Source organism: Mobula hypostoma, chromosome 6 (assembly GCF_963921235.1).
Source record: "Mobula hypostoma chromosome 6, sMobHyp1.1, whole genome shotgun sequence".
Classification (NCBI taxonomy): domain Eukaryota; kingdom Metazoa; phylum Chordata; class Chondrichthyes; order Myliobatiformes; family Myliobatidae; genus Mobula; species Mobula hypostoma.
The window spans coordinates 140532983-140547096 of record NC_086102.1 but is presented as its reverse complement, the minus strand read 5'-3'; the positions used below and the strand labels follow the sequence as shown (position 1 = coordinate 140547096).

The 14114-nt window shown below is 39.2% G+C and overlaps 1 protein-coding gene across 8 annotated transcripts in view; it reads left to right on the top strand.

Moving 5' to 3' along the window:
• LOC134348442 (protein unc-80 homolog) overlaps positions 1-14114 on the top strand; it is a 238655-nt gene that overhangs the window by 66518 nt on the left and 158023 nt on the right. For 5 of the 8 annotated variants that reach the window (XM_063051827.1, XM_063051830.1, XM_063051829.1 and 2 more), the window contains 6 exons: positions 1548-1874; positions 4819-4950; positions 5405-5552; positions 5807-5845; positions 8440-8588; positions 8942-9105. In XM_063051827.1, coding sequence (XP_062907897.1) covers positions 1548-1874; positions 4819-4950; positions 5405-5552; positions 5807-5845; positions 8440-8588; positions 8942-9105 — 959 coding nt within the window. The remainder of the gene's footprint in view (positions 1-1547; positions 1875-4818; positions 4951-5404; positions 5553-5806; positions 5846-8439; positions 8589-8941; positions 9106-14114) is intronic. The other 3 variants (XM_063051833.1, XM_063051834.1, XM_063051828.1) reach the window with 1 other exon arrangement.

Below are 14114 nucleotides of genomic sequence, written 5' to 3'. Positions count from 1 at the left end.
AGTTTCTCATTCTGGTTAAAAAAAAACTATTTTGCTCCCCCTCCACTTCCCCTCTTAGTCTATTCCCCACTCTGACCTCTTACTTTTTCTCACCTACCTATCATCTCTACCTGGATCTCTCCCCCCGCCCCGCCCCCGTTCCATTTCTGCTATGGTCCGCTCTCCTCTTCTATTGGATTCCAGCCGTGTATCTTTCCTATCCACCTGGCTTCACCTATCACCTTCTAGCTAGCCACCTTCCCCCCCCCCCCACCTTTTTATTTCATTGTCTTCCCCCTTCCTTTCCAGTCCTGCAGGAGGGTCTCGGCCTGAAGCTTCAGCTGTTTATGCATTTCCATAGATGCTGCCTGACCTGCTGAGTTTCTCCAGCATTTTGTGTGTGTGGCTTTGGTATGTAGGATGTAGGGAGTCTGCAGAAGGACATGGACAAATTGGGAGAATGGGCAAAGAGGTGGCAGATGGAATATAGTGTGGGGAAGTGTATGGTTATACACATTAGTCGAAAGAATATATGTGTAGACTCTTTTCTAAATGGAGAAAAATACAGAAATCTGAGGTGCAAAGGGACTTGGGAGTCCTTGTGGAAGATTCCCTAGACATTAATTTCAAGATTGAAAGTACGTTTATTTTTGAAGTATGTATGTAGTATACAACCCTGATATTTGTCTTCCCCTTGCGGGTTGTGTCAATGGTAAGGAAGGCAAATGCAATGTTAGCATTCATTTTGAGGGGACTAGAACATAAGAGCAAGGATGTAATGCTGTGGCTTTATCAGGCATTGGTCAGACCATACGGAGTATTATGAGCAGATTTGGGGCTCTTATCTACAAAAAAATGTGCTGGCTTTGGAGACATTCTAGAAGAGAGGTACACAAGACTGATTCTGGGTAATGAAAGGATTAACGTTTGAGGAGCTTTTGATAGCTCTGGGCTTATACCGGCTGGACTTTAGAAGAATAAGAGGCGGGATCTCATTGAAATCTGATGAATGTTGAAAGAGTGGATGTGAAGAGAATGTTTCCTATAGTGGTTGAATCTTTGACCATAGGGCACAGCCTCAGAATAGAGGGATGTCCATATAGGACACAGATGAGAAGGAACTTATTTAGCGAGAGAGTGGTGAATCTGTGGAATCATTGCCTCAGATGGCTTTGGAGGTCAAGTCTTTGAGTATATTCAAAGTGGAGTTTGATAGATTCTTGATTATTCAGGGCATCAATGTTAACAGGAAGAAGGGATTTAAGAGGGATAATAAATCAGCCATGATGGAATAGCAGAGCAGACTCAATGGGTCGAATGGCCTAATTCTGCTCTATATTTTATGATCTTATTTAGTTGCTGCTCCTTGACATTTAGCTTTGTAGGATAATTGTGGTAATGAGGCTTTGAGTTTAATTACAGTTGTATGGTAACAAAGATTAAATGAGTCTGTCAAAATCACAAGCCAAATGGAGCATGATTCAAGCTGTTTTTGACTGTTCAAATGTATGAACTGTGACAATTTCTGGCAATGAAATTTGTAAATGGATATTTTTTGTATCTTTTAGGTCATTCTGAAAGCTTTATTCATGGTGCTTAACCATGATATTAGTTCTCGGATATGTGATGTTGGGCTAAACATTATAGACTGCTTGCTGCAATTGGATGTGGTTCAAATAGTGGATAAGAATTACAAAACTGCAGAAAACAAGGAGAATAATGTAGGTGACAAGTGGCAGAAAGATGCAGCCAATCATCAGCGAGGAGCACCAGGAGGGTCATCCAGTGCATTTCCAGCTGCACCAGAGGAAGGAGTTGGAAGTGCGGCTGCAAGTGGAGGCAGAGGAGGTGGTGGAGGAGGAGACGATGGAAACAAAAAAAGCGGAAGTCTAGAGGTTTGTTGTTATTTACAATGTTCAGAGTATAAAAGTTTCAAACTTGTGAAATATAGCATTTCATTCTTAAGCTAATCAGAAATGAGGTACTTTGAATTGTTAATTTGTAGTTATTGTTAAATGGGGTCTATGATTTGACATTACAGTGCAAGTGTAGTGGTCCTGCAAAGATATTGGAGAAATATTCATGTTTTAAGCTGCTTTCAAATACAAAAAAAGGTCAAATGAAGATCCTTTTGGATAATGTTTTTGTTTAAGCAGATGTACTAAAATGCCATTCACCAGTATATCTTCTAATGAAAGTAATAACCTGTAATTTAGAAACTTTAAACTGCTTTTAGTTCTTGTGATAAGATATTTCAAAACTAGTTGGATTTCCCACTGGCACAATGTTTCTTTCAATATTTCAGAACATGTTGAAGTAGATCTGATGACCTAAAATGATTGACCACTTGCCCTTGGACCATGTTTTTTCTCCCCCAGTGTGAACTTTGTCACAACCTTAGAGCTCTGAGCTCAATGTTGTAGCACTGGGGAAGGTAGGGACCATTTCAATGCAAGTCGCTGGCTACATTTGCAGCAAGACTTTGACAGTTGGTGAGGCCCTATTCCCCAGACTCTCTGGATCTCAAAGCTGAAATTGAAATTGAACGTGAATGTCAAAGACATTTGAAAATATTTGTGTACCTTGCAAAAAGATGATATTTGATATGTAAAAGATCATATAAAATGTAGAAAAATTAACTTTATAAAACATGAAGACTCATGCCTAAAAAAATTGACCAATATTTCAATAAACTTAATTAAAAAAAGGACACAACCCAAAGGGTTGACTGTCTATTTCTTCCATAGATGCTTCTTGATCCACTTAGTTCCTCCAGCAGCCTGGTTTTTTTTCGGTAAAATAAAGGATTCTGAATATCCATTTTGCCAGTTTACTGATTTATCCCAGTTGCTTTAGTACTTCAGCAGGTAGATTCCTCAGGCTGGGAGCAATGAAGTCTGTAGAAGCCCAGCTTTCCTGCTGAGTCCACTGTCAAAAGACAAGGAAATGCGGCAGAACATTCTCATAAAGTCAATTGATCTATTTCAGTTCAACTTCTCACTGATGAGAATTTGAAATAAATGGGTTCATGAGAAGTTAAGTAGTAAAACCAATAACTCTAATCTAAACAACAGGAATTCTGCAGATGCTGGAAATTCAAGCAACACACATCAAAGTTGCTGGTGAACCAAGCAGGCCAAGCAGCATCTGTAGGAAGAGGTGCAGTCGACGTTTCAGGCCGAGACCCTTCGTCAGGACTAACTCTTCCTTCAGTTAGTCCTGACGAAGGGTCTCGGCCTGAAACGTCGACTGCACCTCTTCCTACAGATGCTGCTTGGCCTGCTGCGTTCACCAGCAACTTTGATGTGTGTAACTCTAATCTAAAGTAGTTAACTCAACATTATCATTTTTGAGACATGTGACTCCTACTGGTTAGTAAGTATATATGAATACAAGTATATGGACTTCAGTAAGGCCTTTGACAAGGTTCCACATGGAAGATTAGTTAGGAAGGTTCAATCTTTAGGTATTAATATCGAAGTAGTAAACTGGATTCAGCAGTGGTTGGATGGGAAACGCCAGAGAGTAGTGGTGGATAACTGTTTGTCAGGTTGGAGGACAGTGTCTAGTGGTGTGCCGCAGGGATCTGTACAGGGTCCAATGTTGTTTGTCATTTATATTAATGATCTGGATGATGGGGTGGTAAATTGGATTAGTAAGTATGCAGATGATACTAAGATAGGTGGAGTTATGGATAATGAAGTAGGTTTTCAAAGCTTGCAGAGAGATTTAGACCACTTAGAAGAGTGGGCTGAAAGATGGCAGATGGAGTTTAATGCTGATAAATGTGAGGTGCTACATTTTGGAAGGACTAATCAAAATAGAACATATATGGTAAATGGTAGGGCATTGAAGAATGCAGTAGAACAGAGGGATCTAGGAATAATGGTGCATAGTTCCCTGAAGGTGGAATCTCATGTGGATAGGGTGGTGAAGAAAGCTTTTGGTATGTTGGCCTTTATAAATCAGAGCATTGAGTATAGGAGTTGGGATGTAATATTGAAATTGTATAAGGCATTGGTACGGCCAAATTTGGAGTATTGTGTACAGTTCTGGTCACCAAATTATAGGAAAGATGTCAACAAAATAGAGAGAGTACAGAGAAGATTTACTAGAATGTTACCTGGGTTTCAGCACCTAAGTTACAGAGAAAGGTTGAACAAGTTGGGTCTTTATTCTTTGGAACATAGAAGGTTGAGGGGGGACTTGACAGAGGTATTTAAAATTATGAGGGGGATAGACAGAGTTGACGTGGATAGGCTTTTTCCATTGAGAGTGGGGGAGATTCAAACAAGAGGACATGAGTTGAGAGTTAAAGGGCAAAAGTTTAGGGGTAACATGAGGGGGAACTTCTTTACTCAGAGAGTGGTAGCTGTGTGGAATGAGCTTCTAGCAGAAGTGGTTGAGGCAGGTTCGATGTTGTTGTTTAAAGTTAAATTGGACAGCTATATGGATAGGAATGGAGGGTTATGGGCTGAGTGCAGGTCACATTTATTGAAGACGTATCTTTAAAGAGCATCCAACATTGGTGAACTAAAATTCAGTAAAAGCAACAACCATCAAGAGCAGAATTAGAAAAAGAGAGGAAGAGAATATTTCAGACTTTTAATGGTCAAAATTATTTGAAGGTTCTTTGCCAAATGCTTAACCAGATACAGTTTTATTAACAAAAATATCATTTCTATGTGGAAGTACAAAAAACTTGTTACTATGTGAACTTTTAGAATATTTTACTCCAATTGTTTTCTATGAGGAAGTCAATTTGCAAAACAACATATTTGTGTTCCTTTGCATTAGTTTCTTTCATTGAAGCACTAAGTTGTACATATATTTACTTAGGAGGAAGATGTCCCAGGGAACATTCATAAACTTACATTAACAATGCTTATCAAAATTGTAAAATCGTTGGGATGTGCATACGGTTGTGGTGAGGGCCACCGTGGTCTGTCGGGAGATCGTCTCCGCCTTCAGGTATGTGAATTCTGTTTATGAGTGCAAATAACAAATTATATTGCTGTATATGTTGCCAAAAATGTATCTTTATTGATAGAAGTGAAGATAGTAATGGGTAGGGTTTTCACCACTGTTGAATTAACCTCGTGATAAGGTAAATTATAATTAGGGCTACTTTTCAGATTCATTCAAGTTTAAACACACTGATTTTGTGTCTTGTTTTAAAATGAATTGAAGATGTTAACATCAGTCCTGCCACTGAACTGAGCGTAAAATGCTATTTTTAAAGAGCAATGTGAAAATTCATTCATAATGGAATTCAGATCTGGTAATAATTTTACCTTTAAGTCAATCATTGTTTATTCAGTGGAATAAATTACATTGTTCTGTTAATCTTTCAGTGCAGCATGACACTTCTACGATGAATTTTTAAATAAAGATCATTTATATTGAAATGTATTAATTATTTTAGGCTCAGAACTGCCTTACAAGATTGTACAAACTTAGCAAAGTACAGTTTCGACAAACTCTACGGGAGTATGTAAACAAGGATTCATTGAATAACGTAGTGGATTTTTTGCATGCTTTGCTTGGGTTTTGTATGGAACCAGTTACTGACAGTAAGTACCCTTGAGATATTATGTTGTCTTTTCTTTATTTTTTAAAAAAATTACAAGGTGTATATATAATTTGATTATTTTTTAAAAAGTGCTAGAAATAATCAGCAGCTCAGGCATCATATATGGAGAGAGGAACAGTTGATGTCTCAGGTCCTTGACTAGCTCTTTCTACAGATGCTCCCTGACCTGCTGAATATTGCTATTACTTTTTTTTAATATTTTAGATTTCCAGTAGCTTTTTCTTTGCTTTTCAGATATCCGATCGGGTTTGGTTATATGCCGTTGTTTGCAAGGTAGCTACTTCCTCTGTCTGTTTTTTAAATTGTGATGAAATCCACTGTTCCTTTTAAATTTTTGCTTCTTTCTCTTCTTCACTGTATTCTTTAAGCTTGAAATGATAGAAGCATATGTTTATAAAGTTTCAAGCTAAGTTATTCACTATTTCATTCCAATTTATTCACTGATTCAGTGAAATAGGTGAGGAATCAAAAAGAAACATGGATTTATTCATGCATCAGGTTGTTGTATCTTCAACATTTGGGAAATTGAGAAGAAAGCTTGATGGCATGTTTCTGTAAACCTGACAATTGATGTGTGACTCCGAATTCTTTTTCTCTGAATTTTAATCAATTTCTGCTTCTTGAAGATGAGTAAATAACATTTATTTCCTAAGATCTGTAACGATCATTTTTCCTGTTATAAAGAAGGGAACTACTTAGAATTCCCATATGACTTTTAAATAAAATATGATAATCTTCCCTGAAGCTTAACAGCATGAAGGACCTAAAACTTCTGATATTAAAAATATGCCTGCATTACTTTATTAATGAATTCCCAGGAAATGGATCTCCTCTCCTCAAGTAAATTTCTTAAAGTTTATTTGACATCTATACATTTCCCAAAAAATTAGGGTATTCAGGTTTGATCAGCTGGGAGTTGCATGATGCTTTGGTTACTCCCGCCACTGGCGTGGTTCTAATGAGAAGCGTACTATAGGAGAGAATTTTTTATTTAACCCTTTCACTAAATGTAGGAAGTAATGAGAAAGATATTGCCAGGGTCAGCTTATGATTTCAAGGCATTATTCAGGAATGCTGCAATGAATTTATTTCTTATTATTTCAGAGATGGTCAAACTGAATTGGTGAAATGCCTTCCTATTTTGTGCTCGGGCATAAATGATTAAAAGGGTTTAATCAATTAAAAATAAATAAATATTTTCTTGAAATACCTGAAACTACTTTAAATTATTACAAATATGAACAACAAAAAACTGAAAAATTTAACCTGAATTTACCTTTCTCAATTAAGTTTGGCAATCCCATTCAAATGAAAGCAATGGTGCCAGTTTTGGCTAGGCTAAAACTGAGAGGCCAAATGTGATTGCAGTTAGCTACTCACTTCAGGTTAGCAGTTGAGCAGGAGGTCTGATTCCCAGTTCGTTTACGAATGTTGTAGTTCACAAGTAAAATTCCAAGATGCACTGAGCATAGGAACGTTTACATGGAACTGCTATGCATGGGGCCAGTCCTCTTTTGGCATATTTCTGCCTTTTTGCATCGGTTTAGATTGCTTTGTACATTTGAAAGGTTTGGCAGTAATTAAATTCTTTCTTTACTGTCTGTGTTAAATGCACAAAGTAGAAGTGTAGGTGCCTTGTACTCCAGTGTTTGGTTTGATTGGTATCAATAAAGCTAAATTTCAGAACCAGTTTACAGCAAATGTATGCTATGTGGTAGGTTTACTGTATACATACAGTAGAAAATCAGTTTCTAGTGTCTTGCATGTTTTAGCTTTTCTTATGATACCCTTATTCACTAATTTTCAAATTCTGTTAGACTTTCAGACCCTTGTTGACATCTTCATCAATGGAGTTTCACATGTATTTTTCACTCAGGTCTTAAATATCATTAAGGCCTACAGCTGTCTCATTCAGAAATTAATCCATTGGGACACATTGGGACCAATATATTTTGGCTCAATTAAGTGGCTGTCCCCAGTTAGCCAAAGTTTCATGGAAATAGTTAAAAAGATATTAAAAAAACAAACTACTGTTTAACTGAATAACAAATTATGTATTTAAATGAAATACAGAACAAATTAGAACACTATCAATACTAGTGCAGTACTATAAAACAGTAGTAGTTCCTAATTGTTCATCCAGTGTACGCTACCATGTTCTTTTGATTAACTGAAAATGAACAAAATCAATGCAGACACTAGTGTAGACAATGAACTGCACTCATACAATGCTATCGACAATTGCATCCTTCAAATGTTCACTTTCATTGTGACATTCAAGATGATTGTTAAGACCTTCAAATTCTTCATAGTTCCTAACTTGTTGAAGTAGTGAAATTATTTCATTTTCACTCTGGCCATTTCTGGCATCGCCAAGCCTGAATGCTTGAAACTGCAGTGAGCAAAGCAGTTCTGAATCATCTTACTGCTTATTTCTCCACAGCTACCAGTGACAGAAATCACTGCTTTTTAAACACAAGTGCACACAAATGACACTACTTAAAAACTGATTGCTCTAAGCACAGTGTAGTATCTAACAACCCTACGCGTGCATGCATCTGACTCTGGTTAAAAACTATTCAGCAACAGTCTCCTGTCTCAATTAATCATCATGGTGTTCCAAATAAACAAAATAAGTCCCAGCTATTTTCTTGATTAGATTCTGTTCTTTAAGAGTTGACCCAAATAAGTGACTGCCCCAATTAACCAATGGCCTAATTAACTGGAATCCACTGTAAGTTATTTGCTGACCAGTGGGAATGAGTAAGGGAGATTTATGAACATTAAACCTGGGTTATAATATGTCAGAAAGATGTGAAACAGGATTCTGGAGATAAAACATTCATTTGTATTTTCTGTATGTTTAGATAAGGCTGGGTTTGGAAATAATTTTACAACTGGCGACAGTAAATCAGCTACACGGAATATGGAAGCAATTATTGTGAGCTGCATGTTCAAACCTCTAATCACCCGATGTGCATCAACTACACATGAACTGCATAGTGCCGAGAATCTGGTGAGCATCTCCTTTGGGACCAATTTGTTGCAGCTCTGACACTATCATTATAACCAATCACTTCACAATAACTTACTTGTGAATTATTTTCCACAAGGGCCTTGTAGATTAAAGAAATACCTTAATCACTTTTGTGGTTTATTGAAAATCAAGATGTTCTAAAAATGATAATGAATGGTAAAGGAAGTGCTCATTTGCAACATAATCCCACCTTTGACCAATTTTTTGATAATCTTCTTTAATATTCCTTATTTGCCGGTGCCTGTTTTGCTTTTTATGTTCCTGGGAATTATCTTAGTCTTACTACATTATAACTTGTACACAAACACAAGTTGTTGCTGTTTTTGCTGCAGGGTCTTTATTGTGACATTCGTCAGCTTGTTCAATTCATCAAAGAAGCTCATGGGAATGTTTTTCGAAGAGTGACACTCAGTGCTCTCCTAGATAGTGCAGAAAAAGTAACACCTGGTAAGAAACCTGAAGAAACTGAGGAAAAGAAAGTGTCTGTCAGCAAAAGGTATTCAGCTCTTACATCTTCCAAAGAATTTAATTTTTATTTGTGGCTGTAAATTTCTAACAACTGATGTAGTCTTAATCTGAAAGTGTGGTGTGTAATTAATGAGTTTAACGATTTTTGTCCTTATAAGGAAAGAAGTATATTCATATTACGCAGTGTTATCATGACAGTAATCAAGTGAACAATTCATTTACATTATCCCCTATTGGTTAAAAGTTTAATTTAATATTGTCCAGTTTATTACCCAAAAATGAATGTGGCTTCATCCTATATGGGGAGGGAACGTCGACTCAGACCATGAGAGGCTTGCGTCGGGCATTTTCATGCCTTACATCCTATATGGCATGCGGTACATTCCTGACCTCATTCTCAGGATTTGATCGTATGACATGTGCTCTGCCTGGGGAGCTTGTCTGAAATTAATGTTATGTGCATTCAGAAATAAATCCAGGATTCGGTGAAATAATGATGGCACATCTTTGAAATAAATGTTCCTGGAAATTATAATGTCATTGTCATTGGAAATTCATTATTGTTTGGGACTTGCTCTATACTTCAAACTTAATTACAATTTCAAATGGCTGCAATATAATAGTGTCCATATTCTCGCCACTTAAACTGAAAAATAAAGATGCTGGAAATCTGGCAGGAGGCTGATTTATTAATTGATCTCGGGCAAATGCCTTTGATTAGACATTATTCACATGTTACAGGCAATTAATCTGAAGAGAATCCTCAGGCATACTTTTGTGAATCGTATCAAAGTGTTGAGTGACCAGAATGGAATCACTTTAACAAATATTTACAGAAGCATTGAGTTCAGATTGGCAACCAAATGCTTCGCCAATCAAATCATTCTCCCTGAGATATATCACTTGACATTGCACTTCTTCCCATCAAAATAATTACCACTAAGAAACACTAAAATACTGAAAGAATTCCTGTTTCATTACCATAACTAGAATTAGAGTTATCACAAAGAGATATCATATAAATGTAATTGCAAAGAAAGCACAACAGCACCTCTGCTTACTTAGGAGTCTGCAAAGATTCGGCATGTCATCAAAAACCTTAACAAACTTCTATAGATACATAAGAAAGTGTATTGACTGGCTGCATTACAGCCCAGTATGGGAACACAAATGCCTTAAAGTGGATAATCCTACAAAAGGTGGCAGGTTTGGCTCAGTGCATCACACGTAAAACCCTCCCAACATTGAGCACATCTACATGAAACACTTTTGTAGAAAAGCAGCATTCATCATCAAAGATCCTCACCACCCAGGCCAAGCTCTTTTTTCATTGCTGCCATCAAGTAGAAGGTGTAAATGCCTCAGGATTCGCACCACCAGGTTCAAGAACCCTTACTACCCCTCAACCGTCAGGCTCTTGAACAAAAGAGGATAACTACACTCATCTATTGAGATGTCCCCACACTCAATGGTTTCATTTTAAGGATTCTTTATCTTGTTATCTCATGCTCTCATAATTTATTGCTATTTATTTATATTTGCATTTGCACAGTTTGTTGTCTTCTATGCTCTTGCTTTTCCTTTGATCCTGTTACAGTTACTGTTCTATAGATTTCCTGAGTATGCTTGCAGGAAAAAGAATCTCAGGGTTGTATGCAATGACATGTATGTACTCTGATAATAAATTTTACTTTGACCTTTGAGATTGTAACATTGGTTGACTTTAAGAAATTGTTATTGCATATGATAATTATTCTTGTGCTAATATCACAAAATAAATCATGGGGGAATAGACTTTATACTTACATTTCTATTTTTGAATTATTGTATGCTAGAATAAGTGATCAGTCAATCTGGTTCACATTATGTCATTATAATACTGTGCCTTCAGAAACAAAATAATGACCTCAGTAAGGAAATAGAGAATAAAAATTATAGCACAAAGCAGTAGTTGTTTTATATATCCATTTAATATGATTCAGTAAGAAGTGATTATGAGTGCAAAAACAAGTTGTAGGCCAACTGGCCCATTAAGCCAACCCTGCCATTCACTATGATCATAGCTGATATATTCTGACCAGTTTCCTCTTGTTGTCAATTTCTTGATCTTTCAAAAAGTAATCTGTCTCCACTTAAATATTTCCCATGATCCAGCTTCTCAACTCTAGGGTGTAGAATTCAAGTGATTCAGCACCTTCTGCAGGAAGAAATTTCTTCTCACCTCTGTGTTAAATAATCCACCCCTTATTTTGTAACTAACTCCCCTTGTTCGAAGTTCCCCTGATGCTAAATCATATTGATATTTACCCAAGTAACCCACACAAATTGCTGGAGGAACTCAGCAGGCCAGGCAGCATCTATGGAAAAAAGTACAGTCGACATTTTAGGCTGAAACCCTTCGGCAGGACCGGAGAAAAAAAGCTGAGGAGTAGATTTGAAATGTGAGGGGAGGGGAGAGAGAAACACCAGGCGATAGCTGAAACCTGGAGGGGAGGGATGAAGTGAAAAGCTAGGAAGTTGATTGGTGAAAGAGACAAGGCCATGGAAGAAAGAAAAAAGGGGGGGAAAGAAGCACCAGAGGGAGGTGAGGCGGGCAAGGAGATAACATGAGAGAGGAACAAGGGAATGGGAAATGGTGAAGTCAGAAGGGAGCATTACTTGGAGTTTGAGAAATCAATGTTCATGCCATCAGGTTGGAGGCTACCCAAATGGAATATAAGGTGTTGTTCCTCCAACTGAAGTTTGGCCTTATCCCAACAGTGGAGGAGGTCATGGATGGACATAACGGAATGGGAGTGGGACTGGGACTGGGAAGTGGAATTAAAATCAGTGGCCACTGTCTCCCTTGGGTACCCCTGTCTCCCCTTCCCCCACCACCACTCCACAATCCTGTCTCTCTCAGGTCCTACCACCAGCTCCTGGGTCCTTGGACACTCCACTTTCCTCTCACTCCACCATCCCTGCACACTCCAAACCTCCCTTCTCCTCAGACACCACCAATCCCCTTCCCCCCCACCGATCCTAGCTCTCATCCATGCCGTGTATTCACCTTTCCCTCCGACTTTCCCCTCTCTGAGACAGAACATTCTGTCCTCAGTAAGGCCTCACCTTGTTCCCCTGCACCTATACCTCAGTGAGTTCTGCGCTCGCCATGATACTGAGTTGTGCTGTAGTAGTCTGGCGATCTGACGTCTACCTTGTTGAGGCCCAGCACCAACTCTCAGACACCAGGCCATTATCTCCCACAACATCACCAACTTTATTGACTCTGGGATTTCCCATCCACTGTCACCAACCTCATAGTTCCCGCACCCCCCTCCTCCTGTTTCTACCTCCTACCCAAGATCCACAAACCTGCTTGTCCAGGTAGACACATTGTTTCAGCTTGTTCCTGCCCCACTGAACTCATATCTGCATACCTCAACTCTGTTTTATCCCCCTAGTTCAGTCCCTTCCCACCTACATCCGGGACACCTCACACGCTCTTGATCGTTTCAAGGATTTCAGGTTCTCTGGCCCCCATCATCTTATTTTTACTATGGATATCTCTCTGTACACCTCCATCCCTCACCAGGAAGGCCTCAAAGCTCTCCATTTCTTCCCTCCCCACTCATCTCCCTCCTGGCATTTATCCTTACAAGCGGAATAAGTGCTTCACCTGCCCCTAAACCCCCTTCCTCACTACCATTCAGGGCCCGAAATGGTCCTTCCAGGTGAGGCGACACTTCACGTGTGAGTCTCTTTGGGTCATGTACTGTGTTCAGTGCTCCTGGTATGGCCTCTTGTATATCAGTGAGACCTGACATAGATTGGGAGACTGCTTCGCCAAGCATCTACACTCCATCTGTCAGAACAAGTGGGATCTCCCACTGGCCACCCATTTTAATTCCACTTCCCATTCCCATTCCAATGTCTCCATCCATGGCCTCCTCCACTGTTGGGATAAGGCCACGCTTAGGTTGGAGGAACAATACCTTATATTCCGTTTGGGTAGCCTCCAACCTGATGGCATGAACATCGATTTCTCAAATTTCCAGTAATGCCTCTCCCCACCCTCCCCCACCATTTCCCATCCCCTTGTCCCTCTTTCATGTTATCTCCTTGCCCGCCATTACCTCCCTCTGGTGCTCCAACCCCACCCCCCACCACCTTCCTTCTTTCTTCCATGGCCTTCTGTCTCCTTCACCAATCAACTTCCCAGCTCTTTGCTTCATCCCTCCCCTCCAAGCTTCACCTATTGCCTGGTGTTTCTCTCTCCCCTCCCCCCACCTTTCAAATCTACTCCTCAGCTTTTATTCTCCAGTCCTACCAAAGGGTTTTGGTCTGAACTGTCGACTGTACTTTTTTCCCGTAGATGCTACCTGGCCTTCTGAGTTCCTCCAGCATTTTGTGTGTGTGGCTCAGATTTTCAGCACCTGCAAATTTTCTCTTGCTTCTGATTTGATATTTACCCAGTCATTATCCCTCAGCGCGTTATGTCTCAATAATATCATCCCTTATTCTTCTAAACTCCGAAGAATAGGAGTGAGAGGAAGGGATTTTAAAGGAGATCTGAGGGATAAGTTTTTACACAGACTGGTTAATGTCTGTGAAGTGCTAGTGGAATCTGATACAATTACATTTTAGAGGCATTTGGACAGACACGTAATAGGCAAGGCATTGAAGGATGCTGTCCTGAGGTAAGACCAAAAGACATAGGACAGGAATTGGGTAATTCAGCCCATCTCATCTGGTCCCCCATTCCATCATGGTCAACGGGCTTCCCTCTCAACCCCATTCTCCTGCTTTCTTCCCGTAACCTTTGATGCCCTGACTAATCAAGAACCTCTCAACCTCTGCTTTAAATATACTCAATGTCCATAGATGTACATGGCAATGAATTGCACAAATTCACCACCCCATGGCTAAAGAGATTCCTCCTCATCTCTGTTCTAAATGGACGTTCTTCTATTCTGAGGCTGTGCCCTCTGGTCCTAGACTCACCCACTATCGGAAACATCCCCTCCACATCCATGTACTGATTTAGAGCTTTCAATA